Here is a 17276-nt window from a genome sequence, read left to right as displayed (position 1 = left end):
GCATTTATGGGATAGAGTAAGCACTTATATGCTGCCATCATTCTCTCTTAGGTTAACTCAGTCTTTTTTAGGAAAAAAAAGCTCAAGTTTTCAGTGCTTCCCTTCTTCTTTCCTACTGCAGGTGGTCCTGGGTGCAGAGGAAGCTGAAGTTTTTTTCTGGATGGAAAGGTGGGCCTTGGGTCTGAGCACTGTCTTGGGGTCTGAGTCTGTTTCAGAGGTGGTCTGACCTGCTCCTTGAGCACTTTTCACTTGGGGTCTGTTGAGATGTGGCTGGTCCTGCATGGCCTTTAGTACCTTTCATGGAACCATCGGTAAATCCCATTACTGCCTCTACTTGTTCTCCTGTTGAGGACCCTGATATATTGAAGCTTCTTTGAATAGACCATAGGCCTGGAAAATTCCACAAGACTCTCAGGACCTGCATGTCATCCTCATGAATCAGCCACTTATCTATGTGCTTTCCTTTCTCAGCTATTTCTTAAGTTTTATTTAAAATGAAAAAATTTTTTTATTTTAGTAGGCAAGGCATTGTATGGTTTAGCTACTGCTGGGTAACAAACCACACCAAAACTGCTGTGGTTTAAAACAATAACCATTTATTTAATTTGTGATTCTGTGGGTTGATAATTTTGTCTGGGCTCAGCTCCATACTTCTTCACATTTCAGCTGACTTTTTTTCTTCTTTTTCAAATTATGAAAGTACGATAACACATTTACAGGAGACTTGGAAAATACAGAACAAGGTTACATATAGTTCAATTATTACAATTGTAATATAATTATTTTTATATATTACAATTATTTTTAAGTAGATAAATTAAGATTTTTAGTTGGAATTTCAATATCAAACTCTCAAAATTAATAGAATGAATATACAGAGATGTAGGATATAGTAGACCTGAAGAGCACTATAAACCAGTTTAACATAATTAAGATTTATGAAATTTTCACAAAACAGTAGGATACTACTCAAGTTCAAATTCTACTTAAGTTCCCATAGACTATAAACTAGAAGACACTGGAACATACCCAGGGATGTAAAACAAGGTGCAAAAATGTCATGGTCCAAAGGTATTGAAATCATAGAGAGTCTGTACTCTTATCACTGTGGAATTATGTTAGATATCAACATCAAAAGATATTTGAAAATAACCCACATATTTTCAAGGGCAATGTGACATTTACCAAGAGTGATTTGACTTAGCCATTAAAAGCCTCAATAAAGTTAGAAGACTGAAAAAATACAGAGTGATTGCAAAGAAGAAAGCATTTAAATGAGAAATTACTCTCAAAGATACTTTAGAAAAAATTCATGTATTTGATAACTAAATGTCTGCTTTTACATGATGGATGTGTCTAAGAAGCCATAACAAGGAAAATTAGAAAATAATTTTATGTGTGAGTCGAGACACAATCTGAGTCTCTTTACAGTCAGTTTCTGGAGCTTTCATTTTTTTCATTTGATTAGGCCATGTTTTCCTAGATGCTTTCCGGTCTTTGGTTGAAATTTGGACGTTTGAACACACCATTTTTATGTCTTCCCTAATTCATATTTGAAATCCTATGTCCTGAATGTCATAGAATTAGTAGGAGGAGCCTTCAGGAGATACTTAGCTCATGAGAGTGGAATCATGAGAAATGGTAGTAAGGCCTTATAAAACAGGCCACACAGAGCTCCCTAGCTGCTTCTGCCATATGAGGATACAATAAGAGATTTTTGATCTAGAAGAGAGCCCTCACATGACCAGGCTGGTGCGATGATCTTGGATTTCCAGCCTCCTGAGCTATGAGAAATAAATTTCTATTATTTATGAACTTCTCAGTATATGCTGTTTTAGTACAGTAGCCTGAATGAACTAAAACAACCATCTCTTTATGGACTGGCTTTGTGCAGGGGAATCCCTTCTTCAATCATCCTGGCTAGATTCTGGGGCCTTTCAAGTATTTTCTGAGGATATATCTTCTCTAGGCTGTGAGAGCCTCTTGATGAAGGTGAAAGAGGAAAGTGAAAAAGCTGGTTTAAAACTCAACATTCTAAAAACAAAAATCATGGCATCCGGTCCCATCACTTCATGGCAAATAGATGGGGAAACAATGGCAACAGTGACAGACTTTATTTTCTTGGGCTCCAAAATCACTGCAGATGGTGTGCAGACACAAAATTAAAAGACACTTGCTCCTTGGAAGAAAAGCTATGATCAACCTAGATGGTATATTAAAATGCAGAGACATTACTTTGCCCACAAAGGTCCATTTAGTCAAAGCTATGGTTTTTCCAGTAGTTATGTATGGATGTGAGAGTTGGACCATGAAGAAAGCTGGGCACCAAAGAATTGTTGCTTTTGTACTGTGGTGTTGGAGAAGACTCTTGAGAGTCCCTTGGACTGCAAGGAAATCCAACCGGTCAATCCTAAAGGAAATCAGTCCTGAATATTCATTGGAAGGACTGATGCTGAAGCGGAAGCTCCAACACTTTGGCCATCTGATGCAAAAAGCTGACTCATTAGGAAAGACTCTGACACTGGGAAAAACTGAAGGTAGGAGGTGAAGGGGACGACAGAGGACGAGGTGGTTAGATGGCATCACTGAATGGACATGAGTCTGAGCAAATTCCAGGAGATGGTGAACTACAGGGAAGCCTGGTGTGCTGCAGTCCATAGGATCTCGAAGAGTCAGACATGACTGAGTGGCTGAACAACAGGCTGTGTTTATGCTTCAGTTCAGTTCAGTTCAATTCAGTCGCTCAGTCATGTCCGACTCTTTGCAACCCCATGAATCACAGCATACCAGGCCTCCCTGTCCATCACCAACTCCCGGAGTTTACCCAAACTCATGTCCATCGAGTTGGTGATGCCATCCGGCCATCTCATCCTCTGTTGTCCCCTTCTCCTCCTGCCCCCAATCCCTCCCAGCATCAGAGTCTTTTCCAATGAGTCAACTCTTAGCATGAGGTGGCCAAAGTATTGGAGTTTCAGCTTCAACATCAGTCCTTCCAATGAACACCCAGGACTGATCTCCTTTAGGATGGACTGGTTGGATCTTCTTGCAGTCCAAGGGACTCTCAAGAGTCTTCTCCAATATCACAGTTCAAAAGCATCAATTCTTCAGCACTCAGCTTTCTTCACAGTCCAACTCTCACATCCATACATGACCACTGGAAAAACCATAGCCTTGACTAGACAAACCTTTGTTGACAAAGTAATGTCTCTGCTTTTTAATATGCTATCTAGGTTGGTCATTATGCTTAGCTATCTCAAATTCCCTGTATAGCTTTCCTGTTTCTTAGGAGTTCTCAATCTCTTATACCCATTTGTGTCTTCCTGTGGAACTACCTAATATCTGAAGCTCTAATGAAACCTCTTCAATGGCTTCTGTTTTCTGCACTTCTAAACTGTGCTGCTGTTCCTGTTAGAGTTCTGAGTCAGATGATACAGAAACTAATCCCACAGTCAGCCCCAAAACAAGTCACAATGTTGGATGAATGACCCAGTGTGTTTCCAAGGGCGGAGCAGGCACGTAAGGTTTCCTCCCAGTTGTGCTGCTACACCAGGTTGAAGGAGGAGTATGAGTATAAAAAACACTGCTCATTCCTACAGCTTTCACTGGAATCCTTTCCCGTGACTGGAGAACAAAGGCTGGGCACCTTCCTTGTCTGCTCTATTGCTAATGTCACTCCTTTAATTAATTAATTATTGTTATTTTCTTTTGCCAATTTCACTGGCAAGTAGGTTTGTGGGGCTCCTCACACTGTCACGCGATTCGCATAAGTCTATTCCTGTTGTTTTAAACCCTAAAATTGCAACAATTAGTTACAGCAAATCTATACTTAGCTGAGTATTTAAAAACTGTATGTATGTGTACTTTTCATTTACCATGTCTAAATGGTACCTATTTGTACTTTAATAGGGAAATTGAACTCATTCACGATAATTTCCATCTAAATCATCCTCATGCACACCTCCACCTCCACTCTAACTGAGGTCTTATTAGGAAGAAGGCAAAGCCACAAACCTAAAGGATTATGGGAGTGAGAGAACTGCCTGTGTACCTTCCGGACTCTGGGTCTCAACGTTCTTCTACATTAAAGGAAGAATCCAGACCTTGAGGCAGACACATGTTGCTTTCAGTCTGTTAAGCACTTGTTTCAATGGGTTGATGATTTTTCTACCTGATACCTCCTCTCCTTTGCAGTTATGAGCAAGTAAAAGGCACAGGAAAGGCAAATTTGAGTGATTCTCTGGGACTCATTTGTGGAGTCTGGGGAAAAAGGAGCTCTCTTCCCATGCTGGTTGCTAAGATGAGGGAATGAATGTCAACGTTTTCTTTATTGGATTGGTAAGGCCTACCTAGGAGAAGGCAATGGCAACCCACTCCAGTACTCTTGCTTAGAAAATCCCATGGACGGAGGAGCCTGGTGGGCTGCAGTCCATGGGGTCGCTAGGAGTCGGACATGACTGAGCGACTTCACTTTCACTTTTCACTTTCATGCATTGGAGAAGGAAATGGCAACCCACTCCAGTGTTCTTGCCTGGAGAATCCCAGGGATAGGGGAGCCTGGTGGGCTGCCGTCTATGGGGTCGCACAGAGTCGGACACGGCTGAAGCGACTTAGCAGCAGCAGCAGCAGCAAGGCCTACATACAAGCAAGAAAGACAAATATAGGAAGCGATAGAGCTGAACTTCAGAGAGTAAGAGCCTTGGAGGCTGTGAGCCCAAATTCAGACTTTTTGTTCTTGATTCGTGCCTTGAACACATGAGGAAGCTAGAACTCTCCTCAAGTACAGGATCATGCAGCTCCTTTCTTTTCTTTGGAGGAGGGGAGGGTCATTAAACTAATGTATTAAATTCCTCCTCCTTGTAAGAAAAGGTTCTCCACTAATATAAAGCATACTGAAGAGAGCCCAGACCAACCTCACCTCTATTCCCTATTGTCTGTACTCCTGAATCTCCTTGAGTCTCAGTTTACTCATCTGTGCAGTGAGGACAGGCATTGTTATGCTCAAGTTGCTACACAGGTAACTATAATAATATAGGGAAAGTGTTTGGGATATAGCAGATGCCCAATAAACAGTAATGTTTTCATATCACCAATTTAATCATTCCTCGGGCTGGGTATTGCTCAGAGGTCATAATAAAATAGACAAACAAATACAGTAAGACTTTAGAAGCAGAAAAAACTGATTGGAAATTGTGCTTCAGTGCTCTGTGGATGCTCTTTATCAGCTGTCATCCATTAGGACAGTGCTGACTTTAGCAAACAGGCTTAAAGGAGAGGTTTTCTCTTCTATAATTGATGGTCCAGAGGTGGGGTTGGAATCAGGAGCAACACGGATATTCAATGTTGTCAACCCACATACTTTACATTTTTGCACTTCTCTAGAGTAGATTTTTATTTAAGTTGGTTCCCCTCGTGGCCAAAAAATGTCTGCCTGGAGTATCCGGGACAAAATTATTTCTTGTTCCTAGCCAACAGGGGAGAAAATTGTGTTAGTTTCCCAGATTTCTCTTATGGACACAAATTGACTTAAGTCCATCTCATCTGAGTCACCTGCCAGTAGGGGACATGAAATTACCTTAATTGGTTTAGCCTAGCTATGGGGCATGTGTTGAATGTTGGAATGTTAAACAAGATATCTCTCATCACTCATCAACCTTTCTAACTCTCAGATTCTCCTCCCATAAAAAATTTAAATCACAGGTTTCTGAGAGAATGACAAGATTAAGTGTACACTGTACCTTTGACAATATCTAGCAGAATGTAGTTGTTCAATGACTAGAGGACATTATTACTGTCACAATATCACATGACAGAAGGTGGAAAGGTCAAACTCACCAGTGACAGTCACCTTGGTGCCCCGACCTGACTGGTACTCTATGTCAGGATTTCCCTCTTTGAACTTCACACAGAAGTACGTGCCAGCATCTTTAAGAGAGATTTCACTGATGCGAATGGAAAAGTCTTTGTTGCCAGCTTTGGCCATGTTTCCAATTTGGTTTACTCTGGGAAAGAGACCTCTTTGAAAATTATAAATTAATTCACGATTTGGTCCAGTCCCCTTGAACCATAAGACGGGTCCATTTGGAAATGAATCTGGTATGCTGCAACTCAGAGTGAGTGTTTCCCCAGGTGACACAGTCTGCGATATCTCAGCTTGCTGCACCTTGAACATCTCATGTGTGACTCCTGAAAAGAAACTCAAAATCATCTCCCATTTTTTCTGCTCCGACCTAGGCAGGATTAAGAAAACTGGATCCAGATCAGGTTGGGCCTCAATCATTCATCATTTTAGTGACATGTATGAGTATCCACATGAAGAGTGAAAAAGTTGGCTTAAAGCTCAACATTCAGAAAATGAAGATCATGGCATCTGGTCCCATCACTTCATGGGAAATAGATGGGGAAACAGTGGAAACAGTGTCAGACTTTATTTTTCTGGGCTCCAAAATCACTACAGATGCTGACTGCAGCCATGAAATTAAAAGGCACTTACTCCTTGGAAGGAAAGTTATGACCAACCTAGATAGCATATTCAAAAGCAGAGACATTACTTTGCCAACAAAGGTTCATCTAGTCAAGGCTATGGTTTTTCCTGTGGTCATGTACGGATGTGAGAGTTGGACTGTGAAGAAGGCTGAGCGCCGAAGAATTGATGCTTTTGAACTGTGATGTTGGAGAAGACTCTTGAGAGTCCCTTGGACTGCAAGGAGATCCAACCAGTCCATTCTGAAGGAGATCAGCCCTGGGATTTCTTTGGAAGGAATGATGCTAAAGCTGAAACTCCAGTACTTTGGCCACCTCATGCGAAGAGTTGACTCATTGGAAAAGACTCGGATGCTGGGAGGGATTGGGGGCAAGAGGAGAAGGGGACAACAGAGGATGAGATGGCTGGATGGCATCACTGACTCGATGGAGGTGAGTCTCAGTGAACTCTGGGAGTTGGTGATGGACAGGGAGGCCTGGCGTGCTGCGATTCATGGGGTCGCAAAGAGTCGGACACAACTGAGCGACTGATCTGATCTGATCTGATCTGATGAGTACCCACACACTGAGTTTAGAGTGACCACTGCAAGTGCTGGCAGCTCTTTCCCCAAGTGCTAGCAGAGGGGAGTCAATTCAGAGGACTAGATGAATCACCTCCCCAATTTCATTCCTCAGCCCCTAAGTAAAATAAGAGAAAAATGGATAGGGAGGGCTGGGTTTGTGAATGGGTAATGTTCATAGAAATAAGTCTTCCTTCTTATCTAAATGCCAAAAATTGCTCAATACACTTGGAGATAGATCCAAGTCTCCTCTGCCCACTCCACATGTCCAGAGAACTTGGCATTGGCCTTCACCTCTCCTCTGAAGGGTAATCAGTCACTGATTTTGCAGAGACATTAATGCTGAGGGGTGTAGAGAAAGAGGAAGTAAAGGAATCAGAAACCTAAAAATCAGGTGGGCATATATTCTTGAAGGCAGAGGTGAGTCTTTTACTTATGTCCTCAAGAGGGACTTCCCTGGTGGCTCAGATGGTAAAGCATCTGCCTACAATGCAGATGCTTTGGGTTCGATCCCTGGGTCGGGAAGATGCCCTGGAGAAGGAAATGGTAACCCACTCCAGTACTCTTGTCTGGAGAATCCCATGGACGGAGGAGCCTGATGGGCTACAGTCCATAGGGTCGAAAAGAGTTGGACACGACTGAGTGACTTCACTTTCACTTTCAAGAGGGAAGAGGGGGACAGTTGATTCTACTCAACAAAAAGAGAGAAGAGCCTCAAGGGATTGCATCAATTTTGAGGGTCCACCACTGACCCCTAACTCCCACTACCACCAACCTTACTACCCCACATGATATCAGGTCCTGATGATAATCTCTCCTTTCAAGTTATCAAAGCATCAAATCACAGATGGCCTAAGATGTCAGTGGGGAGACAAGGGAACTCTTGAAGCCAGGAGAAAATGGCAGGTAAGCTATCTATACCCATATTTTTCAAGTTGAAATCAATGTGTGAATTTTCCATGGCCAGTTAGATGCCATGGAATGTGGCTGAACTTGAGGAAAACATTGAGGAAAACTTGAGGAGAAGACAAGTTTTCCCAGCAGAACAGAGGATACCCTAATCTCATTGTATTTCATGAAATTAATTCGGAGTGGCAAGGAGTAAGAAGCACTGGCTGTCCTCTGAGAATAAAAGGACAACAGAGCTTGGAGTGCAATGCTCAGGGCAGATTCTCAGGGTACAGTCAAGTGCTAGGAGAGTGACTCAACCTCTCTAGGAGGGCTTTTCTAAACAAGCCTCCCAACTCTCAGTTTTCTAACTTTTTGGACATGTTCATGAAGTGTTCGTAGAGTGCACACATGTCGTGCATTTTACCTACCCAACATCTTTTCAACTGGGAATGTCCATTGTCCTTAATTTGGTTTCTGGTGGCCATTAAAGAAGGGCATGGCCTGTCGACTCAGCCTGATTCAATATTGGGCATAGGATGCCAGAAGGATCAGAAGGGCCATCTGCAGAATCCCAGCCTATAGAGCAGATTGTGAATGAAGGGGTACAGTATCCAGTGTAGAGTGATGATTTGGTACAAGTCAACGATTTTAAAAAACATATCTTAAAAATCAGGAAGATGGAATTTGTCAAACTGTACTTACCACTCACAGACACGTAGGTGCCTGGGCCAGCTATATATGCCATGTCAGGATGCCCTATTGTTAACTTCACACAGTAATACATGCCAGCATCCTTAGGTGACACATCTCTGATGCGGATGGAATAGTCTGTTTGGTTGGCCATTGGATTTACCACTGGGGATACTCGGGGGAATCGGCGTCCATTGAAACTGTAGATTAATTTTCGTTCTAGCCTAGCGTCCTTGAACCACAAGACCGGCCCTACTGGAGATGGTGCAGGAATGTTGCAGCCCAAGGTTATGACATCTCCAACCTTGGCTGACACTGAACTCTCAGGCTGATTCACCTGGAAATCTTCAACTGAAGTTCCTAGAAAGAAACTGTGTGTTATTTCTCATATTCCTTGTCTTGGTGCAAAATGTTCTGAGGGTCTGGTTCTAGATCAAGGTGGAGGTCTGACTGCACACTCTTAAGCAACATGTCCTGGCACCAAAGTATACAAATCACAAATTTGATTGCCATGCAGGATGAGGAGAAGAGGACCAGTATGTAGAAAGGAAAATGGAACTTTCTTTCTCCATCAAGATATAAGGATAGCCTGGAGCATGTGTGTGTGTGTCAGTCACTCAGTCGTGTCCAAGACTGTGACTCCAGGACTGCAGCCCACCAGGCTCCTCTGTCCATGGGATTCTCCAGGCAAGAACACTGGAGTGGGTTGCCATGCCCTCCTCCAGGGATCTTTCCGAACCAAGAACCTGCGTCTCCTGCAAATCCTGATTGCAAACAGATTCTTTACTGGCAGAGCCTTTAGGGAAGCCCCAGACTGGAGCATAGTGGGCACTAAATAAACATATCTTCAATGAACCCATGAATGGATTTATATTAAATAAAAAATGTGAAATAATAGTTGAGTCAGATTTTTCTCTATGTACCTGTCTGCTGAGAAATTTGTATGCAGATGAATAAGAAACAGAACCAGACATGGAACAATGGACTGATTCAAAATTGGGAAAGGAGTACTACAAGGCTGTATATTGTCACCCTGCTTATTTACTTCTATGCAGAGTGCTGTACATAGTCTCTCAGTTGTGTCTGACTCTTTGTGATCCCATGGACTGCAGCCCACCAGGCTCCTCGGTCCATGGGGATTCTCCAGGCAAGAATACTGGAGTGGGTTGCCATACCTTCCTCCAGGGGATCTTCCAGACCTAGGGATTGAACCCAGGTCTCCTGCACTGCAGGCGGATTCTTTACTGACTGAGCCACCAGGGAAGACCTCTATGTAGAGTACATCATGCAAAATGCCAGGCTGGAAGAATCACAAGCTGAATCAAGATTGCAGGGAGAAATATCAACAACTTCAGATATGCAGATGATACTACTCTAATGGCAGAAATTGAATAGGAACTAAAGAGCCTCTTAATGAGAGTGAAAGTGACTGAACAACAACACTTAGTGACTGAACAACAACAACCAGAATAAGGCCAAAAGCTAAGGACATTGTGCTGATAACCAACATACTATATACAGAGCACAGTTTTCAAACACAGACATCTCCCTTTCTTCATGTGGAAGCCCAGGTGCCCAGATACACACCGAGACCTGCATTCTCCATGAAATGTATATTTTCCTTAAGGGGTATAAAATTGGTTATTGCAATGTGAAAACATCTCAGTTATTACAATGTGTGATGTTTATGGATGCTCAACCTAATGCAACAAATTCTTAGTACTCAGTACTGCTCTTATTATGTGTTCTTGAGTATTAGACAGGGAGCACTGACACTGAGTTCATGGAAGATACACAGAATATATGTAAGATAAGTTCTACTAACTTTGGAATATTTTTCCTCTTGAATGATTTCTCAAGCCTAGCATATTTCTTTTCTATCTTTGAATAACAAATTACCACAAACTTAGTGGCTTAAGAAACACCTAATCATCATTGTTTGGTTTATGTGAATCAGGAATTCAGGCACAGCTTAATTTAGTTGTCATGCACGGAAAGATGATGCAAAGACACAGGGGAAACACCATCTACAATTTAAAGAATGTTTGAGGCTGCCAGAAGCTGAGAGAGGCCGGGAACACACTCTCCCTCATAATTTATAGCAGCTTTATTCACAACTGTCAAAACATGAAAACAAGAAGATCTTCAGTTGGTGAATAGATAAAGAAATTGTGGTAAATCCAGACAGTGGGATATTATTCAGCCGTGAAGAGAAATGAGCAGATAAGCCCTGAAAGGATATGGAGGAACCTTAAATGTTTATTACTAATTTAAAGGATGAGCCCATATGCTGTAGGGGCTTCTCAGATGGTGCTAATGGTAAAAAACCCGCCTGCCAGAGCAGGAGACATGAGAGATGTGGGTTCCATCTTTGAGTTGGGAAGATCCCCTGGAGGAGGGCATGGCAACCCACTCCAGTATTCTTGCCTGGAGAGTCCCATGGACAGAGGAGCCTGGTGGGCTACAGTCCATGGGGTCGCAAAGAGTCGGACACGACTGAAGGGACTTGGCATGCACATGCTGCAGGATTCTAATTACATGACAGGAAACTATATTACATGCAAAACTTAAGAGACAATAAGAATATCAGTGCTTTACAGGGGTTAGGATGAAAACAGAGGAAAATAAGCAGAGCACAGGTAATTTTAGGGTGCAGAAACTGCCCTGTATGATACCATAAAGTTGGGGGATGCCTATCATAATACTTTACCCAAATCCATGGACTGTACAACACCAAGAGTGAACCGTAATGAAAACTCTGGACTTTGTCTGTTAATAATTTGTCATTGCAGGTTCATCAGTTCTAACAGAATGACCACTCTGGTGGAGGATGCTGAAAACAGAGAGGCAAGGATGCGTGGGGGTAGGGAGTAGTATTGGAAATCCTTGTACCTTGTGATTAGTTTTGCTGTGAACCTAAAACTGTCTTGAAATATAAAGTCTATTATTTTAAAAGTCATTGCCATACCCTGTGTCATCTAGACTTTCTTCTACATAGTTTCATGTTTTACATTTAGGTCTATGATTCCTTTTTTAATACTGCAACATTTTATTTTTTTTTACCACTGCACACTCATATGATTCATTTTCAATTAATTCATGTGAAAAGTCATTTTGTTCTTCTCCAATAGTGTGTAGGCTATTCTGGATCTTTTGTTCCATCATATAAACTTCGGGATCAATCTGTCTCTATCCATAAATTAACCTGCTGGCTTTTAATTGGGATTGCATTTAATATATAGATCAAGTTGGGGAGAACTGATTCCTTGACAATATTTATCTTACTAGCTATAAACATGTAATACATATTTATGTATAAATAAATATACATATTCAGTTCTTCTTTGATGTTTTTGATCAATTTTGTAGCTTGCTTCACACAGCTCTTGATACAAATTAGATTTATACCTAAGTGACAGACTTTATTTTCTTGGGCTCCAAAATCACTGCAGATGGTGACTGCAGCCATGAAATTAAAAGACGCTTGTGCCTTGGAAGAAAAGCCATGACAAACCTCAACAGTATATTAAAAAGCAGAGATGTTGCTTTGCCGACAAAGGTCCATCTAGTGAAAGATATGGTTTTTCCAGTAGTCACGTATGGATGTGAGAGTTGGACTATAAAGAAGGCTGAGTGCCGAAGAATTGATGCTTTTGAACTGTGGTGTTGAAGAAGATTCTTGAGAGTCCCTTGGACTGTGAGGAGATCCAACCAGTCCATCCTAAAGGAAATTAGTCCTGAATATTCATTGGAAGGACTGATGCTGAAATTCCAATACTTTGGCCACCTGATGGGAAGAACTGACTCATTGGAAAAGATCCTGATGCTGGGAAAGATTGAAGGCAGGAGAAGGGGATGACAGAGGATGAGATGATTGGATGGCATCACTGACTCAATGGACATGAGTTTGAGCAAGCTCTGGGAGTTGGTGATGGACAGGGAAACCTGGCGTGCTGCAGTCCACAGGGTTGCAAAAAGTCAGACACAACTGAGAGACTGATTACCTTTCTTGGAGGTAATTTAAATGGTCACATGCTTGTTTCAGTATGTGCTGTGCTTGCTTAGCTGTGTCCTATTCTTTGAGACCCCATTGTCTGTAGCCCACCAGGCTTCTCTGTCCATGGAATTCTCCAGGCAAAAATACTGCAGTGGGTTGCCATGCCCTCCTCCAGGGGATCTTCCCAACCCAGGGATCAAACCCAGATCTCCCGTATTGTAGGCTGTGCCACCAGGGAAGCCCTTGTTTCAGTATGCAGAAATGCAACTGATTTTGTGCGTTGATCTTGTTTCCCGCCATCTTGCTGAACTCAGTTCTGGGAGTTTTTTGATTGATTTAAGTGATCATTTGTGGATTTTTAGTAGAATCTTTGGGATTTTCTATGTAGAAACTCACAGGATCTGCAGTTTTATTTCTTCATTTACAATCTATATCCTTTCCTTCTTCCTCTCTCTCTCCACTTGTTGAATAAGAGTTGTGAGAATAGATATTTTTGCATTTTTCCTTATCTTGGAAAGAAAACGTTGTCTTCCACCACTGAGTATAGTGATACCTGTAGGGTTTTTGTGGATGTTGTCAAGTTGAGGAAATTCCTCCCTATTTCTAGTTTGAGAGTTTTCATCATTAATAGGTGTTAGATCTGTCAAGTGTTTTTTCTGCATCAATTGACATGATCATGCAATTTATTTCTTCTTTAATTTGATGTGATGGATTATAATGATTGATTTTCTCAGTATTGAAACTAAGATCTGACTTAGTCATAATATATAACATTATACAATGTTAAATCCTATTTGCCAATACTTTGTTGAGGAATTTTGTGTCTAAGTTCATGACATATATTGGGCTATAGTTTTCTTATGTACAATCTTTATTTATTGTTGCTATCAAGGTAGTAATTTCCTCATAAAATGAGTTGGGAAGTGTGGCTTCTTTTTCTAATTTTTTGAAGAGATTGTATAAAATTGGTGTGAATTCTTATTTAGATGTCTGTTAAAATTCTCCAGTGAGTGTGAGTGCCTCACATAGTTTACTCCCTTAAGATCCAAGTCTTCCCACCTCTTCCTCACTCTCAGATAATGGTCTGCTTCCTCCTTCATCTGATCTAAACCCCTAAAGCTATCTTCTGTGGCAATTGGGACTCAAAGCTTCTACCAACATGGACCAATATCCTTGGGGGAAAGACTCTACAAAATTCTTTTTTTTCCCCCCAGCAAATAGAGGCAGAACCACACAGTTAAGCGAAGGAGACTGCAGGGCTCAGCTTCCATCTCTGACCCAGAGACCTCTAGTATGCACTTCTGACCAATATTCTCTGAACACTCAGACCTCTGCAAAACTTTAACACTGATTATCTCCTGATGGCATTGTGGATTCTTTTCTTGCTTTTATAATCTCATCTTTTCTAAGATGTTTTTCTTCACTTAGTGGGTAGCATATGTGTGCTGGTGACCAATGAAAATACAGACCCTTTGTCCCCAGTGGCTGGAGGATGAGAGCTGTCGTGTTTGCTCTGTTCAGCCTGCTGATCAAGGGCGAGTCCTTTACCTGACCCAAAGGTGTGAAACAGACACAGTCCCTGGGAGATTTTGTGTACTGGAGGCCATTCAAGTCTAGATCTCTAAATTCTGCCTGTTTTACAATGGACCAAGGAAATCCCTCCTCAAAGAAATTCTAGGGAAGCAGGCGGGGAGGAAACGGTAACCAGGCAGAGGGAGGTCCCACTCACCTGTGAGTTTCAGCAGCAGAGCCAGCAGAAGGGAGGGCAGACGTGGGCAGGATGGGAAATCAAGGACAGGCATCATGGTGGCCCTTGGAGCCTGCTCAGTGTCAGTGTGGTCCTGGAGAGGCCTGGACCTCTGTGCTCTACAGAGAGAGGACAGTTCCTACTTCCATGATGTCAGAGGAACAGGATTGTGATGAGAGTAAAAACTGTGGAACTGGGACACTTTTTCTTTGAAATTATAAACTGGACAGACAAGGTTGCTACAAACGGATAAGTTGCTGCTGGAAACGTTGAGGGTTTCCGGAGCCAAGGGGTGCGACACCCGAAGCTTGTGCTCCTTCCTGTGTCTCATCCCATCTTAGAGATTTTCCCTAATCCTACTGCTAAGTCGCTTCAGTCGTGTCCGACTCTGTGCAACCCCATAGATGGCAGCCCACCAGGCTCCCCCGTCCCTGGGATTCTCCAGGCAAGAATACTAGAGTGGGTTGCCATTTCCTTCTCCAATGCATGAAAGTGAAAAGTCAAAGTGAAGTCGTTCAGTCGTGTCTGACTCTTAGCGACCCCATGGACTATAGCCCACCAGGCTCCTCCATCCGTGTGATTTTCCAGGCAAGAGTACTGGAGTGGGGTGCCATTGCCTTCTCCGTCAGCCCTTGCCTATCTAGCATCCTCAGAGATGTTGTCTGGGCCAGAGACTTCTGGAAGCTCATGATGGGCAGATGGGTTAAAGCTCCGGCCTGAGTTAAATAGCAGGGCCTCCCTGGGCCGCAGAGCTACAGGAAGGAAGGTAGATCTCTGGCCTCATCCTCTTGGCTGTATAGTTGAGCTTTATGAGGACTCCTCCTCTTCACTCCAGAGGGGTCAAAGGTATAAAATTAGTACTAGTGCAATGTCTGCTGTGGGCTCCTGGCTTTGCTGTGGATCCCTGCATATAATACAGGAAGTTGCCTCTTTCTCCTCTTGCAGAAAAATTGTTTTTGACAATTTGACGAAAAGAAGTTAAGAGTTTCTAAGATGGTGATTGTACATTACAGAATGGGGAAGGTAGAGCTCTGAGGCACATTCTCAAAGAGGTAAAAGCAACACACATAGAAACATACCTGGGAAAGTGAGGTCTGCCTCTCCTGTGTGTACTGGGTCTGGGGCTAGCTCTGTAGTAAGGAAGTGGAGGGGCAGAAGAAAACACTCTCAGAAATAGAGAGGAGCTCTCATGTTCACCTGCTTCTCTCTCACCTCTGGAATGGGCTCAACCCCAGCACAAGGGTTGTGTCCTGGGACTCTTGGCCCACTCTCAACTGGTGCCCCTTCACTCTCCAAGCATCCATAGTCAGGCGCCGACTGCTTCCTTGTGATCCCTGCGTTTGCCTCAGGGACTGACTGGATGTCAAGGCCAGGAGAGGTGTTAGAAAAGCAGAATGCAGAGCAGGGCCCAGACATCCTCTATGAGATGACAAGACTCCCCCTCCCCTTGTGACGCCACCATTCTATCCCATTGTTCTAGAGTGATGAATTCCACACTGGGAAACCTATTAATGGACCCTGCTGAAGACTGGACAGCCTCTTATCTCTAGCCTTAATCATCCTATGCTTCCTTCCACCTCCAGCCATCTTCACACCTTCTATGGAGCTCTGAAGACTTCAGAGGGAGGGATTTTCGGCGGCATGATGGTCAAGAGCACTGGCTTTGGAACCAGATACATTTTAGGTTTAAATCTTGATTCCGTTTCTTAGTAACTGAATCATCTTGAACCCATTATACAGACTTGTATATCCTTTGATCTGGAAATCTTCGCTTTGCACCTCGAACATTCAAGGCTGAATTCATGATCTACACTCAGACGTTCCTTTCTCCTGCCCAACCCTGTTCAGTATGTGGCATATCCGTTTGGTTAAACCAAAAAGAGACCCACGCTGTTCATCCTCACTCAACCACTCATACCTATTCCCTATCAGACCCTGTTAGTTTGACCTCCTAAACACGTCTTAAATCTAGTTCTCTGTATCCACTGTCATCTTTTACATAAAGGAAAATGATTACCTTCTAATCAGGCTACTCCAGTTTCTCCTGCCCTGCCCTACAATCTTTTCCTCTTTCTTTATCCATGTCTTTCAGAACGCAGATCTGATTATACACCTCTTTGGCATAAACGCTTTTGTGGACTCTGATTGCTCTCGGTATAGTAAGGCAATTTGGTACATAGTAGTATATATAAATAATTCGATTCATCCATGACTGGTGTGGCCCCCACAACTTCTTTGTCTCAGGTTGGTTTCCTTGGGAAATGGACTCTGAGGTGAAGATGAGCATGTCATTTTCTCAAGAGGTACTTTTAGACTCAACTTCTGTGGAAGGGACGGAGAGGAAGCAGGACCAGATAGAAGAAGTTGAGCTGCAACAAAATCCTAATGAAGATATCAGCGGGGCTCCCATGGAGCTCTGGTGCTAGGATGTTCCTTCAGGGTTGTCCTGAGCTTAGGGGAGAGCGCTGGGCTTTCATGTCACCATGTTGATGAGTCAGTGAATGTGGCGTGTGACCAGGCAAGACTTTGGGCAAGCTGGGTCTCCTCATTTGATGCAGTCACAAGGAGGATGGCAGGCAGGGGCCATCTCTGCAACCTGGTGCCTAACAGCATCCTCTGTGCCCTTGGAAGCATCTTCCACCTGGGAGTCTTTGGACTCAGGCCATGTATTAACTTCCCCACAATTAGGTCCTCAAAGCCACCTCACATCACCTGGGAAACATAAAGTTCTCTGACCCTACTTGGCCTGACCTTGTTGTTGTTCATTCGCTAAATTGTGTCCAACTCTTTGCAGCTCCATGGACTGCAGCACTCCAGGCTTCCCTGTCCTTCACTATCTCCCTAAGTTTTCTCAGACTCATGTCCATTGAGTCAGTGATGCCATCCAACCATCTCATCCTTTGTTTCCCCC

The 17276-nt window shown here is 42.9% G+C and overlaps 1 protein-coding gene across 1 annotated transcript; it reads right to left on the bottom strand.

The window, feature by feature from the left end:
- Positions 1 to 4748: 4748 nt before the first annotated feature.
- Positions 4749 to 15795, bottom strand: SIRPD (signal regulatory protein delta). The gene is made up of 5 exons (XM_070801416.1): positions 15445 to 15795; positions 14348 to 14484; positions 8634 to 8981; positions 5833 to 6183; positions 4749 to 5461 (listed from the first exon to the last, which is right to left on the bottom strand). The coding sequence occupies exons 2-5, from the start codon at positions 14421 to 14423 to the stop codon at positions 5376 to 5378; spliced, it is 861 nt and encodes a 286-aa protein (XP_070657517.1). The 5' UTR covers positions 14424 to 14484; positions 15445 to 15795; the 3' UTR covers positions 4749 to 5375.
- Between the last annotated feature and the right edge of the window lie 1481 nt (positions 15796 to 17276).

This window comes from Bos indicus, chromosome 13 (assembly GCF_029378745.1).
Source record: "Bos indicus isolate NIAB-ARS_2022 breed Sahiwal x Tharparkar chromosome 13, NIAB-ARS_B.indTharparkar_mat_pri_1.0, whole genome shotgun sequence".
Taxonomy (NCBI): Eukaryota; Metazoa; Chordata; class Mammalia; order Artiodactyla; family Bovidae; genus Bos; species Bos indicus.
Note: the sequence above shows the minus strand (reverse complement) of the source record. Positions and strands in the feature narration are given on the sequence as shown.

Bases quoted from the DNA above. Each gene is read 5' to 3' on its own strand.
- SIRPD (XM_070801416.1), bottom strand. From the start codon at position 14,423: ATGATGCCTGTCCTTGATTTCCCATCCTGCCCACGTCTGCCCTCCCTT. The intron at 6,184-8,633 runs GTAAGTACAGTT...GTTTCTTTTCAG, and splicing joins CACCTACGTGTCTGTGAGTG to GAGTCACACATGAGATGTTC. The intron at 5,462-5,832 runs GTGAGTTTGACC...CCTGTTGGCTAG, and splicing joins CACCAAGGTGACTGTCACTG to GAACAAGAAATAATTTTGTC.